The 17,021-nt window shown below is 49.8% G+C and overlaps 1 protein-coding gene across 2 annotated transcripts in view; it reads right to left on the bottom strand.

Moving 5' to 3' along the window:
- Positions 1-261: 261 nt before the first annotated feature.
- The window catches only part of PARP1 (poly(ADP-ribose) polymerase 1), a 42,191-nt gene continuing 25,431 nt past the window's right edge, over positions 262-17,021 (bottom strand). For both annotated transcript variants that reach the window (XM_082613519.1, XM_082613520.1), the window contains exons 13-23: positions 15,531-15,726; positions 11,366-11,494; positions 8,266-8,349; positions 6,681-6,803; positions 5,988-6,116; positions 4,400-4,498; positions 3,742-3,894; positions 2,665-2,792; positions 1,820-1,881; positions 1,121-1,235; positions 262-840 (exon numbers count right to left, since the gene is read on the bottom strand). In XM_082613519.1, the coding sequence (XP_082469645.1) occupies positions 759-840; positions 1,121-1,235; positions 1,820-1,881; positions 2,665-2,792; positions 3,742-3,894; positions 4,400-4,498; positions 5,988-6,116; positions 6,681-6,803; positions 8,266-8,349; positions 11,366-11,494; positions 15,531-15,726 (1,300 nt within the window). In that variant the 3' untranslated portion in view covers positions 262-758. The remainder of the gene's footprint in view (positions 841-1,120; positions 1,236-1,819; positions 1,882-2,664; positions 2,793-3,741; positions 3,895-4,399; positions 4,499-5,987; positions 6,117-6,680; positions 6,804-8,265; positions 8,350-11,365; positions 11,495-15,530; positions 15,727-17,021) is intronic.

The raw sequence follows: 17,021 nt of genomic DNA, 5'->3' as shown, positions 1-17,021 counted from the left end.
TTGGTATTTTGGTGATATAGTTTTAAGTTAGAAGACAAAATTGTTGAGAGGGAAGTTGAGAATTTCAAATGCAACTTAAAATTACTACACTACATATTCTGCGAGCTGCCACGTTCCAGTGTCTCTAGAAAAGGAAAGCACTTCTCGTTTCTAAGTATGAGAACTTGTTCACATTCCTCCCTTTGGTCCCCCCCCCCCACTCCTCACCAAACACCACCAACAAAAAGCTAAAAGGATGACAACAAATGCAAAATAAAAAAGGAAATTTAAATAGTATGAAATTAGTTTTTATTTTAACCTCAAAATAAATGCTTAACATTTTTCCAAAACTAAAGATGAACACTTAGAAATAAGGGTGGAAGATTATTTTTTCCTTCCCTGGGGAAACCAGTAAGGCAGGCGTTCTAACGTGGCTTGCAAGGTTCTTTCACTGGACTAATCTAGACACACAGAAAAACCCTCCCCAACTTTTCCTCTATTGTTAGGTGTACCTACCAGGGTTATGGCTGGCAAGAGAAAAACCCAAAGCAACCCCCGGCCCCCCCCGCCCCCCCCACCCCAGCAACACAAACAAGGGATTTGAAAAGTTGGGAGAATCATTTAACATGTGACCTAGTGTTCATATAAAATCCCTTCTAAGGAGGTTTAGTGAAGGTGCTATCCCTCGGCAACCCAGCTGAAGTTTCTGCCTGGTCAGTCAGTACAAAGCATGTCAGGTGAATTCACACCGCAGTCACTGGGCTACCATGCCTCACAGCTCACCACAGGGAGGTCTTAAAGTTGAACTTCAGCTTCAGCAGATACTTCAGACTGACCTGAGCAATATCATAGACAATGTACCTGAAGGAGAAGCATGTCAAGGTATAAACGGTTCCACGTGGAGTGAGCTTGTTGCCCCTAAGCTGGCCTGCTGGCCACACCCTGCAAACCCTGGGTTGGGGTCGGGGGTTCAGGTCTCTCACCCCGACCAGGGAAACCACTGGGGGAAACTCTTTCACCATGAGACACACAACAGGATAGTCTCTAGCCAGCCCACCGCAGGTTAACTGGCTGCGTATCAGTGACTCCACAGCCCCAGAACGTTCCTTTGGGCTCACACAGCACACTCGTAAAAGGATACTCGTTATACAGTAGACAGGTGTCGTTAACACCAGATGAAATCCCGGTCCCAAGAGGAACCTCTACACCATCCATAGTAATACTAGCTGAAGGGTCAGGGGTAGTTTTGCCTAAACCTGCAAAACAGAAGGCAGAAGTGATAATGATTTGTGGCAAAAGATGTTGAAAATGCTCCAGAGAGATGAGATCTATGTGTTCATTTAAAAGACACACAAATCCTATCCCATACTGCATCCTTCTTCCAGACATAAAGCTGTAGGTATATTACCAAATTCCAGGGTATCAGCCTTAACTGATTTTCATAAGCATAGCAGTACCCCTGCCCCTCTTTCTGTTGAGCAGGATTCCAAAGCCCTTGCTTCAACTAGTCAGTAGGAGGTCCTAATCATCACGGGCTATGAGCTGCATCAATTCAAGAAGCTCCAGGTACCACTAGGCCACCAGAGGTCCCTCAGTGCTGAAGCTAAGAGTCAGGTTAAAACCCAGAGCCAGTGCACCTGGTTACTGGAGCTCCAACCGGGACTCTTCTATGGCATTTGCGATACTAGTGGCAGGCACAGAGAGTCTTTTTTTTTTTTTTTTTTTAATGAACCTGTAATAGCTAGCCACAGGAACTGTGGCTTTGGGGGAAAGAAAGCCCCCTCCCTGCGCCATCCAGGGTGCCTGGGGCTGCAGCAGCCAAGTTTCTAAAACACATTACCTTTGACACTGTGCTTGCCCTTGGGTAGCTTGCTGATATGCGAAGCGTGCTTCAGTTCATACCTATTTAAGAAAAGACAGGTTCAGAAGAGCCTCCAAGGTCACTGGGCTCTCAAACCAACAGTGTGACTAGCAGAGCAAGGCCACGGGAGCTGCTGAGATAAACACTCAGAGAACCCAGTCCACCTTCCCTGCTAGGAACTCCCTCCTTCTCTAGTTCTGGCAACTGACAGCGCCGCCCCTTTTGAACAGTTGATGCCCATGATCACTGCCACGGGGCCGCTTTCAGGAAAGGGCCCGTCCAGAGCTGTGGTGTGGCTGGCCGTTCTGGAGGTTTCTGTCCAGCTCATGAACCTGGGACCCCTCCTGGTCTGTTACATAACCCTGCTCTCTTTGGGTGATGGTTGATAGGACCAAGGTGGACAATCAATCCAAGCTGGGCCAGTAAGACTTCCTCTGCAGGGAATCTGGAACTGGGATTGAGATTCCAGTTCAATCTGAGTCGGTCTCAGACAGAAAATGTACACACCATCAGGGGGACAGGGGCCATGAGGTGACCATCCTTTGTGCAAGTCAACCTCTCTGTTTCGCAGTCCACAGAAAGAATGGACACTGCCAGTTCCTGAGGCCTGGCTGTATTCCTGTCCTTGGTTTTGTGAGGCGTTCCTGTGTCTTGTTTGCTTAACATGCACTGGCGTCTGATACCCACTGCCTAACTGGTGGGTCCTCTTAATCATGGTGGGGAATTTTCAGGGTCAACCCCCAGCCAAGGGAAGCTCTCCTTCCTCCAGCTCCCCCCATCCACCCCCATCAAGTGCCACCAGCCCCAAAGCCAGGGTTACTCACATGTTTCCAAGGGCAACTTCTCCCAACAGGATTAAGCCTATCGGGTCTCCCTGGGACGTGTGGCAATAGTTGGCACTCTTAGAGACCATGTCGGCGAAATAGATCCCCTTACCAAACATGTAGCCCGTCTGGAGGGATGGAAAAGGGACCGCTGAAGACCTTCTCAGCACCACCTACGGACTGCGTGTCCCCACTTCCCACAGCGCCCCCGGCAGGCGGTAGAGGCCCGCGCTCAGGAGCGGGCTGTTCAGATCCCCAGCCCTGCCGGGTACCCAGGGGCTGGGAGAAGTTACCTAATCTCTCTGGACCCCACTTCTTCTCTGAAGGGAAAGTACCCCAGGGGGCTGCTGTGAAAATTAAATGAGTTAATAACAGCTCCTTAGACCAGGGCCTGGCACATGTGAGCACCCAGTAAACATGGCTATTACGTTTATTCCTTTTTGTAAGTGAAAACGAGATTCAGAGAGGTTAGGGCATTTGCTACCACACAGCACTCCTGAGTCCAGTCATTAAGCCTCTTTGCTCCCCTCTTTTTACAAGTACAAAACGAGGGGCTTGGAAGACGAGGGGCTTAGAAGACTATTCCTAAGTCCCTGCCTGGTGGGTCACGTCTGTAACCCAGCAGGTGAGATAGCAATCGCTCAGGTCTGGGCCAGGCTCTACTCATTTATCGGCACATGTCACAGAGGCATATGCTGAAGCGCAAGGAGGTCCCCCGCTGGGAGGTGGGAGAGGCAGGTCTGAACTCGGCCTGGCCTGCGGCCAAAGTCTGCTCTCTGTCAGTCAACACACCCAATTAGCATTCAAAGCAGGGCCTGGACCCTTACTTCCTTTGTTCCGGAAACTGTGCTTGATACGTGTGCAGCTACGCTCTCGATAGTGGGGGTCAGGAGAGGGACCTCTGGCAACATTCACCTTATCGACCATGGCTACACCTACACCTTTCAACAAGGCCCCTTATTCACCGGGGCACGTGCGCTTCTCACGCCAAGTACCCACAAAGCTCTGGCGCAGGCAGCAGCAGAAGCAGGCACCGCCCACCCCTCGCTCCCCACAGCTCCCGGGCCAGGCACGTACCACAGGTGCTTCAGGTGGGGCTATCCGGAGACCCTGGGACAGGATCCCAGCGAAGTTGGTGGTCCTGGACCCGTGCCACAGCAACCTTCGGTTATGCAGCTGCTTAAACGGCTTGTAACGCTGGCTCTCTCCTTCACGCTCTATCTTAAAGATCTGGTCGGAGCATTGAATAAAGGAGAGAGGCAGGAGGAACCACTTGTCACTCTGGTTAACTGGAGATCTGACTAGACACAGGAGAACCGACCAGCTGTCTGTCCCCAGAGCTGGAACACTGTAAGGCCTTTTGCAGTATGCAAGGTGTTTCAATCAGGCTGGGATGGAGTAACGCTGCTAGTCAAGGTCCCATTTAGCAGAGACTAGCTATTAAAATTAATGCTACGTGTAGGTGCACACTTGAGGCACTTTGTTTTGGATCTCTGATAACAGTTCTGATGGCAAAACTAGGTCTTGGGGTAGGAAATGTCTTTTAAAAACAGAATAAAAAGGCAACCCCAAACCACAGGACTATGAACTTTTGTGTTCCACAAACAACTGAGTCACTTCCTCTGGTGATTTAAAGCAAAGTTAACTGCTCCTTTCTACCCAGGCCCAGGTCGGAGGAATGAGCAGGGAAGAGCTGGCAGGACACAAAGGGGGCGGAGGGAGGAGAGAGCCTTACATCGACGACTTCCAAGTCATATGCGTTGTGTGTGGTCGCGTGAGTGTTCTTAACATACTTCCTAATGATCTCAGCCTCTTCAGAATCTTTGTCCACCACCTAGAAGAAAGGCATCTGGAAATTAGAGCAAGGGAGACCCCAAGAGAGCCGCACAGAGGCAGGAAGAACAATCACAGGCTCAGCTGATGCACAGGTAATAAACGGCCCACGTGGAGCCCGGGCGGGACAGAGCCAGCCTGTGTTCCGAGCCCTACCACGCTCGCTCCGGGGCAGGTGCCAGGCCAGTGCCCCCACTTCCCCAGGCATCGGCTTCTTCATCACCTATTTGGATGAGCCCAGTGTTCCTTCTGCCTTAAAACCCTGTGCTTTGGGATATCAGGAAAGCTAGAAACACGGGGCTCACTGTCTGGGAAGAGGGAGCCTCTAGAACAAGGAGCTGGCTCTCAGGTAACAGTCCAGCTCACCAAGAGTTAAAACACGGGGGCCAGGAGACACCCTGCAGTCAAAACTTGCAATGAAAAGCAGCAGGGATCCGACAGACTACAGGGGTTTGGATGATGGGGATGAATGCTCCACCTCTTCTGAATCCTCAGGGCCATGCACATCACGGCTCAGAGCAAACACCCACCAAGTAACCATCAAATAATGGAATCTCTGCCTAAATAAATGACTGTGTTATGGGAAATACTACGTGTGTTCTCTTCCATTTTCATACACTTATCCAAAGTTAAGAGAATTCAGGAATTCTGGTCTTCCTCATTGCCTCTTAATTAAACGGCGTCAGAATCATAGATGGAGAGAATAACAACCCCTTCACGAAGAACCAGGCCGCTTGGTGTCCTACCCCGCATACACCCACAGACCTATACTTTGTCCTAAGCACGGAGCAAAGACTCTTTTAGTGACGTAAACACACAATGCCAGGCTCGACAGATCCTGGTGCACTTGAACCTCCTAACACTGCAGGGAAGGACACAGGGGCTGAGGAAGTGAGAGGCACACGGGAGATGTGAGACTAGGCTCAAGGCCAGGGCAAGCTTGGAGCTGAGGCAAAAATTTCTCCTCCGGGTGGCCTAGGCGGGGTGATTGCTGCCCAAGCCTCCAGCACACCCAAGTTCAACAACTATGTGCACCAGTTGAAGAGCCACTTCGACTCCAGAGGACATGAACCCAGGCACCATAGTCTTATTACAGCTGCCATCAGGCACTTCTACGTCTGAAGTAGGATACCAGTAACAGAACTTGCAGAGTTCACACCTCAACAACCTCCAAAAACAGAGACCCTCTCTAGATTAAGGGGAAAAACAAAACTTGAAGGCCCCACAAAAACAGGTCTTTACACTCAGCTGAGGCCTTGACCTGGAAGCCTGCCTCGCAAACAAGGTACTTCTATACAGGTGAACTGCTCTGAGGTTCTCAGAGTACCACAAGCAGCAACACCGGGGAACCTGTTAGGACGGTCAATCCTCGGACCCCAGCAATCTGTTCTGACAAGCTCTCCAGGAGATCCTGACGCACAGTCAAGTTTGGGGACCACTGCTCTTGGGATGGAGGGTCTGGATGCTTCAGGAAGGGCAGGCCCTGTTACCATAATGTCAGTTTTGAGCTTCTCATAGTTGACATCGATGGGGTCCTTGCTGCTGTCATCAGAACCACCCCTGAGCAGACTGTAGGCCACCTCGATGTCCAGCAGGTTGTCCAGCATTTCCACCTTGGCCTGGAGGAACACAAGAAAAACCCTGAGCTAAGGACCAAGGTGAGGGAGAAAGACTCACCCAGGTAACGTCCAACACAGAGAGTGAAGAGGTGCCTCCTAGCTGCTCAGGGACAGCCCGTCATCCGTTCACAGATGAACACTCCTAAGGATTTCTGGAACGCTAAGGAGGCTGGCTCCCTGGGGGAGAAGAGGCAGAAGCCACACGGTGACGGTAAGAATGGCCTTTCCTCTTGCACGCACTGGTTGACAGGTGGGGACTCATCACTGGCTCCCTTATGAAGCAGGGAGGGACGGAAAGCAGGGAGGAAGACGCTCCCTCTCTCCTAAGGCTCCTTTTCCCCAGACTGACGTGGTCCAGCAAGGGCAGGAAAAACCAACCGTTCTACCCTTGGGCAGGCTCCTAATACGGGTCGAAACCCCACTTCAAAATGAGGGCCCAGTGGTGGGCCTCCAGCATTGGCCGCTGCCCTCAGGGATCGTGACACGGAGGGGCAGTGGCACAGGAGTGACATCCAGCCCTGCAAAGCCCGGGACCCGGGGCTCCCTGCTGGACCTCGGTGCTACCTGCACGCTGTCTGAGTTGCTCAGGAGCGGAGGCTTCTTCATCCCGAAGTCGTGGGGGATCAGGGTGTAGAAGCGATTTGAGAGGTCCAGGATCTGGGAGTCGCTGCTGCCCTGGGACACTGCCTTTAGGAGAGGGGACACAGGGAACAGACTGAAGCAGCACTGAGTCCCCAGCGCCTGGCTGGGCTTTCTCCTCTGGAAGCTGGGCGCTGCAGCCGAGTCCCGAGGCAGCCTGCGGTGCGCACAGGCCAGGACACTTCCTTCCTGGAGTGTCACTCAACTGGGCGGTGGCAGGATCTCATCCTCAAGCTGTGCGGCTTGGCACACACGGGGCTTCTCGTACACAACATCACTTGTACAGAGAGCTGTGTAGTTACAGACACATGAACCTCCACCACTCCGCAAAACGCCACCTGCCGCATCTAGGTGGTGGGCTCATGGCTTTCAACTTTTTGTATGTTTGTAAACATTTCATAATAAAATGTTGAAAGGGAGAAAAAACCCCACTGCTACCAAATTCAGTCAGGCCCCTTTGGCCACTGACCTTCATCTTTAAGGTGGGGAATTCGTCTTCGGTGCCCCCGGAGGGCCAGGGCCAGGCACAGAAAGGCGAGCCCCTCCCTATGCTGCAATGCCAATCAGCGCTCTGTGCAGAAGGGGCTCAGTAAATGCACAAAGAGATGGAGGAGCTGGACTAGTCACTGCATACTTGGCAGACACCCTGGGGGCCTACAGGATGGCAGAGGGGCAATGACTCGGCACCCTACGGTCACGAAGCTCCAAGTCCGCTTCTCACTGTGACACGGGCTTGTCCACACCCTAAACCTCTGCCTGTGCTGCAGTTTGCTCTGTGCTATGGGCAAAGGACACCATGCCAGCCCCTCCGCCTGAACATTCTGGAACAGGAAAGAGCCTGGGCTGAGGAAAGCCTTCCAGGTCTCAGGCAGTGGGGAACAAGGAAAGGGGTCACTGCTCAGGACCGGCTGTAACCAGATTTAATTGCCACATTTCAGGGCCTCCTCTCTAGCACCAGCCAGAGCCCACTTCCCTGGTCCCACTTCAGCTTCCTGTTTGCTTTTCTTCTTTCACACGCCACTCCCATATATAAGTGGAACCCTCCAGCCCCTTCAGGGCAGAGGCTTAAATCAGGCTCCGGGGACTGGGGGACAGCCAATTGATGTTGAATGAACATAAATGAAAGAAAGACAATATTTAACTTCCTATTTGATGATTTCCTAGTAACTGCAAAATAAACTCAGCTTCTCTTAAAGACACACACAATAAAAATGAGAACATTTTTATGAGGCAGGAGAACAAAATTCCTCATTAGGTGTAGAGGGAGTTGACTGCATAGCTGATAACTGAAAACACCGCTAAATCATCAGTACTCTGACCATCTTTTTGCAAGTGGCAGGCACTTGTCATACTTGTTGAATTGAAAACATCTAAATCATCATGAATCAGTACGCCTGTTTCATGTAACCCCGAGTAAACGTGCTGCTGTTGCTCTCCACCACCCCCCGCCATGGCAGGCCAGCCAGGAGAACCCCTGGGCAGCTGGAGGAGAGGCCGGTCCCTCGCTTACCTGCTGGACCTCACTAAGGATGGAGTATGCAGCCTGGATCTGCCTTTTGCTCAGCTTCCCCAAGGGCATCTTCTGAAGGTCAATCTGAGGAGACAGGGGTATTTTTCCCTTTGAAAGCACTGTGCAGCGAGATGATGGGAGAGCCAGACCAAGCAGCATCCCAGGCCTCCTGGGCCCTTACAGAAGCAGTCACAAGTCTTTCTGGTCCTCCCGGGGACACCCGGTGACCCAGCTCCACAGGCTTTGCAGCCTCGCCCCCACTGCAGGGGACAGGAGTCTGTGAGGGAAGATTCTGGCTCACTGCATTTACGGCAGGGAAAAGCCAAGCAGGGCTCGCCCACCCCTGCACTCAGTCTGAAACAGCCCCACGCTTCTGGAACAAGGTGACACAGCAGGACTCCCATCTAATTCCAAAGTGAGGATGAAGGTGCACCCTCCCTGGGGTCTCACAGCCAAGGCCATTCCCACCCGGAAAATAAGAACCATAAAGCGGTGAAAATTATTTTTAAGAGGACACACTCCTGAACATACATGCTTATACCAAATCAATAGTGTGCCCTTCCAATCAGTCACCCCAAAGGTTAAACATCCGTCCCTACGACAGTGCTGCTCACAATACCTTGGGAACCAGCATCCAGGGAGGTGGCAAGCTGGCTGCAGCGGCAGAAGCATGAACTCTGGGGGCCGAGGCCTGGTCGCCAGGTAGCGTGAGGCACCCGCTCCCCGTGGCAGTGACCTGCCCGAACGCTGCCTCGGCCCCTCTCCCGCCTCAGTGACGCACGGGGCCCTCACCCTGAAACCTGAGCCACTGTCTCCAGGGTCGTTCCCAGTGGACCCTCTGAGCTCCCAGCCCCAGCACTGCACCTTGCCCATCTTGACATCTCCAGCACCTGCAGGGCCTGGAACAAAGACTGAGCTGGACAAGCACTTGAGATGAGACCACCATGCCGATTAAATGAAACAGGATGTGAAAGTGCTCACAGCCCATCAGGAACCAATCAGGGGCCAGTGGTGACAGCGTCTAATGATGACAAGCTATGGCACGTCAGCGTCTCTGTACCCTCAGTACTGTCCATCCCCAGTGGAGAGCCTGTTTCTGGGAAGAGTTAAATAGTTGGCGCTCAGTGCGGGGAAGGAGGTGGATAATGTATTTTGAGCCAAGACCACAGTAAAATAAAAGAACAGAGTGACCTTAGCATGGACTGAGAGTTGGCTCTAAAGCAATTCTAAAGAAGGAACTCCGGAAGATGCTCTGACCAAGGGCAGTGTGACCAGAGTGAAAGCACATGCTCTGAGGGGAGCGACTTCCCTGAGCTGTCTCATTTCGGTGTTTATTTAAAAAAAGACCTGGTCTCTCTAACTGACACCCTCAACACACACACAAAGGCCACAAGAACAGGAACAGGGCTTAACCAACACAAGCTGCCTCCCCCCTCCCGACTGTGGGCTGGGGGCAGGGGCTCCACAGCAGCTGCGTTTAGGGAGAAAGTGAAAAGTGGGAGAGATGCCTTGGGGTCAGGGCACTGAGAGCCACAGGTGCAGCCAGAGGGAGGCTTCGAGAGCGGTAGCCCGGACTCTGGATACAGCACACACCCTCCCGACCTCAGCTGGGACTCTGCTCTGGGCTCAGGACTCACCTGCCTCACAAGGAGCGCTCAGTTCCCCTGGGCACCATGTTTACTCACCTACCTGGCCACCCAATCCCACGTAGAGCCCATCAGGCTGGGAGCGGGCGCCCCACTCTCCACATTCTCAACACAGGCTGCCTTCCAGCAGCAGGCCCCTGGCCCTCTGCTTCCTGCTAATCAACTAGTTCCCTGTCTTAAGTGTAAAACAAGCTAAAAAAAAAAATGTCATTTTCACAGAAAGAGACTGGGTCTGATCACAGTTGAGAAATTCTATGAATCACAGATAAGCCAGAGCACAGGAAGCCGGAAATGATACGTGGGACATTTCTTTTGAAACGTTAATGAAACGAAGATGCCTCCTGCCCTCCTCCCCGCCTCCGCGCATCTCTCTGCCAGCATTCCTGGTGAGCCCACCCACAAGCTGTTCAAACCAGTCAGACCTCCCAGACAGAAGCCGGGTTGTTTATCTGTTTGAACAAGACATCCGCACAAGCCCTGGCTATCTTGAAACCCATTAGGGGTTTCCTAGGAGGTGACCCAACACTCAGTTTTCTAACAACAGTGGAGCCTGAGCAGTCCTGCCAGGCTGAGCTCCAGGCAGGGAGATACGGGGCTGAAGAAGAGAGGCTGCCAGTGGATTATACCACTCAGATTCGTCCCGCCCCCCTCCAAGGCTGCCTGGAGCCTCTAGGAAGACCCTGGGAAGAAGCAGGGAGGGAGCAAGCCGCGAAGGGGCGTAACGACCAAGGCCGATCTGCAATTCTTGCTCTCTCTGCTGGTCCCTGCTTGTCTTTCAGAGCAGCCTGAAGCTTCTGGGCTCGGTGGCTGGAGAAGAGGGGAGAGTCTGTTTGCCAGCCAGATACCAGCAGCGCCTGGACGACCTCTGTGGGAATGCCCCTTGGGTCAGCACTCAAGAGCTCTGATGCCAGAGGCAGCAGGAGCAAGGGCCCCTTCTGCACTCATTTCCCAGGGAAACAAACCGAAAACGCCCGGCCTTGGCCAGGGTCCCCGCCACTTTTCCTGGACAAAAACGTCTACCATCACCCCCATCCCGCCCAGCCCAACCTCTTCTTAAAAGCAGCTGGTATGAATTTTATCTGATGAAGCAAGTGTCAGAAGCCCTCTGCACTTCTGTCAATGCTGGTTGCGGCGGTTCTTTTACCGTAAGCGGGCTACGTCTTGGGACTTCCCATGACGGCTCCAGGTGGCCCGCTGGGTTGGGCCACAATAGACCGTGCCCACACTCCGTCATGGCAACAAGGGGAAAAGTGCAAGTGTGTCTAGGGACCCAGGGGACAACACACCATCTACTTCACAGCAGGCCAACGATCCTCTGCAAAAGAGCAAGCACCCCAGGCCTCAGAGCGCCTGCATGTCTCAGGCTGAAGACCAGCCACCAAACTCGCTGCCAACTCGGCGCTCAAATCATCAACCCCAGCAGACGCTCACAAATGAAACGAAAGTGCAGTGACCTCGTACTCCACCATGGCTTTCTTCATACTTTCCACGTCAAAGATCATCTTAATGAGGTCCTGCACTGGCTTGGGGAGCTTGGACTTGGTGCCAGGGTTTACCGTCAACTTCTTTACGGCCTCTTCATCCTTCAGGGAAAAAGAAAACCAGGAAGGGACACAATTCAACAACCTAAGCCAAGTGGTGGTGGTGTTTGGCAGAGAAGGGACACAGGACGGAGCGCCACCAGCCAAAAAAAAAAAAAAAAAAGCTGAGTGTTAATCAAAAAGGTTTCGCATTAGTTGCCAGGAGAAGCATGTATGAATGTGTACAGGATCAGATACTTCCTGTGCACCCCTCCAAGTCCTCTTGGCTGCTCCAGATTCTTATTCCAGACGCCACTGAAGCATCCAGCTCTGTACAGGCAGACCCACAGGCACCCCCGCTCCCCTCATGCCCTCACCTCCTCCCTCACTGCCTCCCATGCCAGGGTTGCTGGTGCCCTGTGCCTGGGAACCTGCCTGGGCCCACTCATGCCCAACCTGGAAGTGCTAGGCAGCTATGAGGGTGATCCTTGGACCCAGGGGACACTGGACTGATGGACAAATCTTGTCTCCTTTCTTCTCTTGCCCTGCCTCCCCCAAGACTGAATCCACACAGCCTTCTCTATAGTGCCAGAGGACCAAGCTAACAGTCTGACTTCCTGCCAGGCGGTTAAAGCGCATCCCAGCATCAACCCTCTCAAGTCTGCAGCCCTCACCCCTGTTCCCTGGGATTACTCTCCCTAATATTCTACTAGCACAGGACTTTACCCCTGCCATCTGGGGAATCCAGGCTGAGCCAAGACCGGCTATACTGAAAATGCCTGAACCCTTCTCACTTTTGAACCCACAAGGGCAGGGACTATGACCATCACGGTGTCCCTAACAACTGACGGTGTTTGGTATTTGTTTTCAATGAAGGTAACTGGCTTTGGGCCTTGAGCCTGGAATCTGCTTGGCTTAACAAAGCTGCAGAGAAGAACCTGTGTGCTAGTGTTCAGGGCTGCTGCTGTCAGGGGCATAGTACATCTACTCTTAATGCTGAAACACAAGTCTTCAACACAAGTCTTAAATGCATTCTTATCCTCTAGCTCAGTGGTCCCCAATCTCTTTGGCACCAGGGACCGGTTTTGTGGAGGACAATTTTTCCACGGACTGGGGGTGGGGGGATGGTTTCGGGATCATTCAAGTGCATTACATTTATAATGCACTTTATTTCTATTATTAGTACACTGTAATATATAATGAAATAATTATACAGCTCACCATAATGCAGCATCAGTGGGAGCCCTGAGCTTCATTTCACTTGCCACTCATTGATAGGGTTTTGATATGAGTCTGCAAGCAATTGATTTATTATTATGGTCTCTGTGCAGTCAAACCTCTCTGCTAGTGATGATCTGTATTGGCAGCCGCTCCCCAGCGCTGGCATCACCGCCTCAGCTCCACCTCGGATCATCGGGCATTAGATTCTCATAAGAAGCACGCAACCTAGATCCCTCGCATGCGCCGTTCACAGTAGGGTTCGCGCTCCTATGAGAATCTAACGCCCTTGCTGATCTGACAGGGGTGGAGCTCAGGTGGTAATGGGAGCAATGGGGAGCGGCTGTAAATACAGACGAAGCTTGGCTCGCTCACCTGCCACTCACCTCCTGCGGTGCAGCCTGGTTCCTAGTAGGTACTGGTCCATGGCCCAGGGACTGGGGACCCCTGCTCTGTAACTTCACTGAAGGCAAACTATTAGTATGTTAAAAAGCCTTCTTTAAATACGTATACTCTGTGACCAGGTAACTCGATCTCTAATGATAACAAGCACAGAGATAAGTGTATCAGCACCATTATAGCAAATACCTGGGAATAATCTAAATATCTAATTGGGGCATTGGGAGGGTGTTGTTTGGTAAATTACAAATAATGGCCACCCACAGGATGGAATTCTATACAGACTTAAGAAATGATGCTCTAGTTCGGTGCAGTTTAATACAGTAGTCACTGGTTTTGACATGTGGCCACTCGGAATTGAGCTGTGTTGTAAGAGCTAAAAATACACCAGCTATCAAATATTCAGTTAAAAAAAAAGGTAAAAATATCTCAATGATATTAATATATCAAAATAATATTTCGGACATTCTGGGTTAAATACGTAACTAGTATTAATTTCACTGTTTCATTTTGCTTTTTAAAATGTAGCTACTAGAATATTTAAAATTGCCTAAGTGGCTGCCTATCTCTCTCTGTTGGACAGCATCGCTCTAGAAGACATGGGGAAATGCTCCTAGAACAGTAAGGCCAAAAGCTGGTGGTGGCAACACAGTATGTAAGGAAAGACTCCAGTGTTACAGTGGAGAAAAGTAGCTGTGAAGTGAAAGAAGTGTATAAAAACATACACCATGATTTTAATTCTTTGTGCCTCTTTCTCAAAATTTTCTAAAACAAATACAGTTGACCCTTGAGCAACTCAGGGACTAAGGGCATTAATCTTCTGTGCAGTCGAAAATCCGAGAATAACAGAGTTGGTCCTCCATATTCCTGGTTTCTCCCTATCCTAAGTGCTGCATCTGTGGATTCAACCAACCACAGATTGTGTAGAACTGTAGTATCTACTAATGAAAAAAATTCCACATGTAAGTGGACCCATGCAGTTCAAACCTGTGTTGCTCAACTGTATGTATTTTTGAAATGGGAAAAATAAACACAGTAGGGGGCACTGCTGAGTTAGACCAAGTCTGTGCAACTCTAAACTCCAAATTCTCCACCTCAACGTTATACAAGAGCTAATTTCTATTTTTAATGGTAGAGCTCATGATACTCTCTATAAACTAGAGAATTCCCCCTTTAAGACATGTCAGGCCTCAAAAATTTGGAATTAAATCTGTACCATCTACAAATCTCTTTCTTTCTGCAACATAAGCGTGCACCACTCCCCATTATAAAAGCAGTAAGTTTTCATATATAAACAAGGTGGGACTTCCCTGGTGGCACAGTGGTTAAGAATCTGCCTGCCAATGCAGGGGACACGGGTTTGATCCCTGGTCCGGGAAGATCCAACGGGCTGCGGACCAACTAAGCCCGTGGGCCACAACCACTGAGCCTGCGCTCTAAAGCCCGCGAGCCACAAGTACCAGAGCCCACGCACCGCAACAAGAGAAGCCACCGCAATGAGAAGCCCGCCCACCGCAATGAAGAGTAGCCCCCGCTCGCTGCAGCTAGAGAAAGCCCACATGCAGCAACAAAGACCCAACACAGCCAAAAATAAAAATAAATAAAATAAAATAAAAACAAGGTAAGCATTTTGTCAAAACCAGTGGCCACAAAAGTATCAGCCAAGAGACAACAGAAGGCTGTCTGGTAATATATAGGCAGATGGTCAAGCAACAAATATAAATAATGGGAAATTATTAGGAAATAATTTGGGACTAAAAACTGGGACCTACTGGAGCACGTCACGTCACTATAATTCTATCTTGATGATAAAGCAAGTCACGTGATCTATGATTCAACGCAGCTTCAGATAAGAAACCTCACCTGGAATCTGTGAATTACTCCCTGTTGTGTTTAGGGAGCAACTTCAAAGACTGTTGCTCCTTGACAGTCTTAAAAACGCTCACACTGTTTGTTCTCATCTAAGCGCCATCTCATATTTCACGGTGTAGATTCTATTCATGAAAGGATGCTGGATTTTATGAAATGCTTTTTCTATGTTTATTTGGATGACTGTGTGGCTTCTTTCCTTTATCCTATTCATGTTATATTACATTGACTTGACTTGCATGTTGAACCAACCTTGCATTCCTGGGATAAATCCCACTCAGTCATGGTGCATAAATCCTCATGTGCTGCTAGATTCAGTTTGTTAGTATTTTGTTGAGGATTTTGCATCTATATTTATAAGGATATTGGACTGGAGTTTTCTCGTGATGTCTTTGTTCGTCTTTGGTATCAGGATAATACCGGTCTCACATAATGAGTTGAAGAGTGTTCCCTCCTCTTCTCTTTTGGAAAAGTTTATGAAGGACCAGTATTAATTCTTTAAACATTTGATAGGATTCACCAATGATGCCATCTGATCCATGGCATGTTTTTAAAAGAACAGTGTCCCTTCCTTTTATCAGAACTAGAAGGTGTAAGAGCATTAAGTGATTACCTGGCCATAGTCAATCTCCAGAGGGTAGAACTTTTTGGGATATTTTGTGAAGTTTTTGGAGTGCCAGGCATTCCCGGTTTTCTCTTCATATAATTTCGTAAAATGCTCAATGGCATCCTCCTTGGATGGCATCTGCTCCAGTTTGTTACTACCAATTACCGTGCCCACACGGCCCCAGGACCTGAATATCCAATACCTGTGGGAGGAGAAGGGGAACATCAGATACAAATTCATGGGTCAGCCTGTTGTATTTCAGGATGAGTCTCCCTTCCCTGCCATTCCCCTTGAGGGAGAAACACCCCAAACTGATGGTGACTGACAAAGAGGAACAAAAGGAACTGGTATTACAATGAAGGACCTTTATTTTACTTTTATTAAACTGAGCATTGTTAAGTTTAGAGTAATTTAAAAATGCCCTTCCAAATCATATTGGCAAATGGGCTATAAAAAGTACCAAAGAACAGGTTAACCTTGGATCTGGCAGCCAAACTTGAGGAGTAAATCCTGAGACCTACAGAACTTTACATAAGAATATCCAATTCTTCTCCCCAAAGAAACACGGCAAGTAACACTTGGAAGTCATGCGTTCAAGGTGATGCAACCATCAACGACGTGTATTAAAAATAATGAAGAACCTTTGGCTCAGATCAGAGGCTGAGATGTGATGAAATGGGACGGGGCGGGCCACTAGCCTGCAGGGTCAGCCACCTACAGACCCAGGCTAGCATCTTCAGTTTCTATCTCAATCTAGGGCCAAGTCTTGGGTACTCTGTGGGCTGTGCTGCCTAGCTTTGGGCGAGTTCATTTTTTTTTAGTGGAAATCATGCATAAGTTAAATTTTACATCACAATAAACACAGATATATTGGAAACCCAGAAAGATTTGGATGCATTTAAAAAATAAAACCAGAGATTTCAAAGAAGATTTGGGGCTTCCTGCTGGTTTTCTGGGCTACTGCCCAGAGAAATACAAATTCATTCTCTGCTGGGTTATTTCCCTCTGGAAATGTTTGGAAGACAGCACGCTGACCTATCCTGAAAAAAACCTTCTGACTCTAACAGCCCACACTGTCCTTTCCCTCTAAAAACCAATAAATCTAGGCCACCAGAATAAGGCCCATGTCCAAAATCACCATTAGAATTTGCTTGCTGGAGGTGGACAATTCTGTTCTCATTTGCCCGTTGTTTAACACTCTGGCACTCAGCACATTTCCACAAAAACCCTATCCCTTCTCCTGCACTCCAACACACACCTAGCTTTTGGAAGGTATGTTTTACAAGCAAGATACCCTACTTTGACCTTCAAATCTCCAACAAGAGTAGGTAGTAAAGTAAATGACGCAGGATTTTACTTCTTCAGAAATTTTAGGTAGCCACACAGATATCGTGTGCTCTTTTAAGGGTCACTTCTGACATTCATTTTCAATGAAAGGTTTGGTGAGATGTGAAGAGCCTGAGCCTGCCAGTGCCTACAACCTGCAGCTGGCCAAGA

The sequence above is a fragment of the Mesoplodon mirus genome (genome assembly GCF_964341445.2).
Source record: "Mesoplodon mirus genome assembly, chromosome: 3".
NCBI classification, from domain to species: Eukaryota; Metazoa; Chordata; class Mammalia; order Artiodactyla; family Ziphiidae; genus Mesoplodon; species Mesoplodon mirus.
This window is presented reverse-complemented; position numbering and strand designations above follow the sequence as displayed.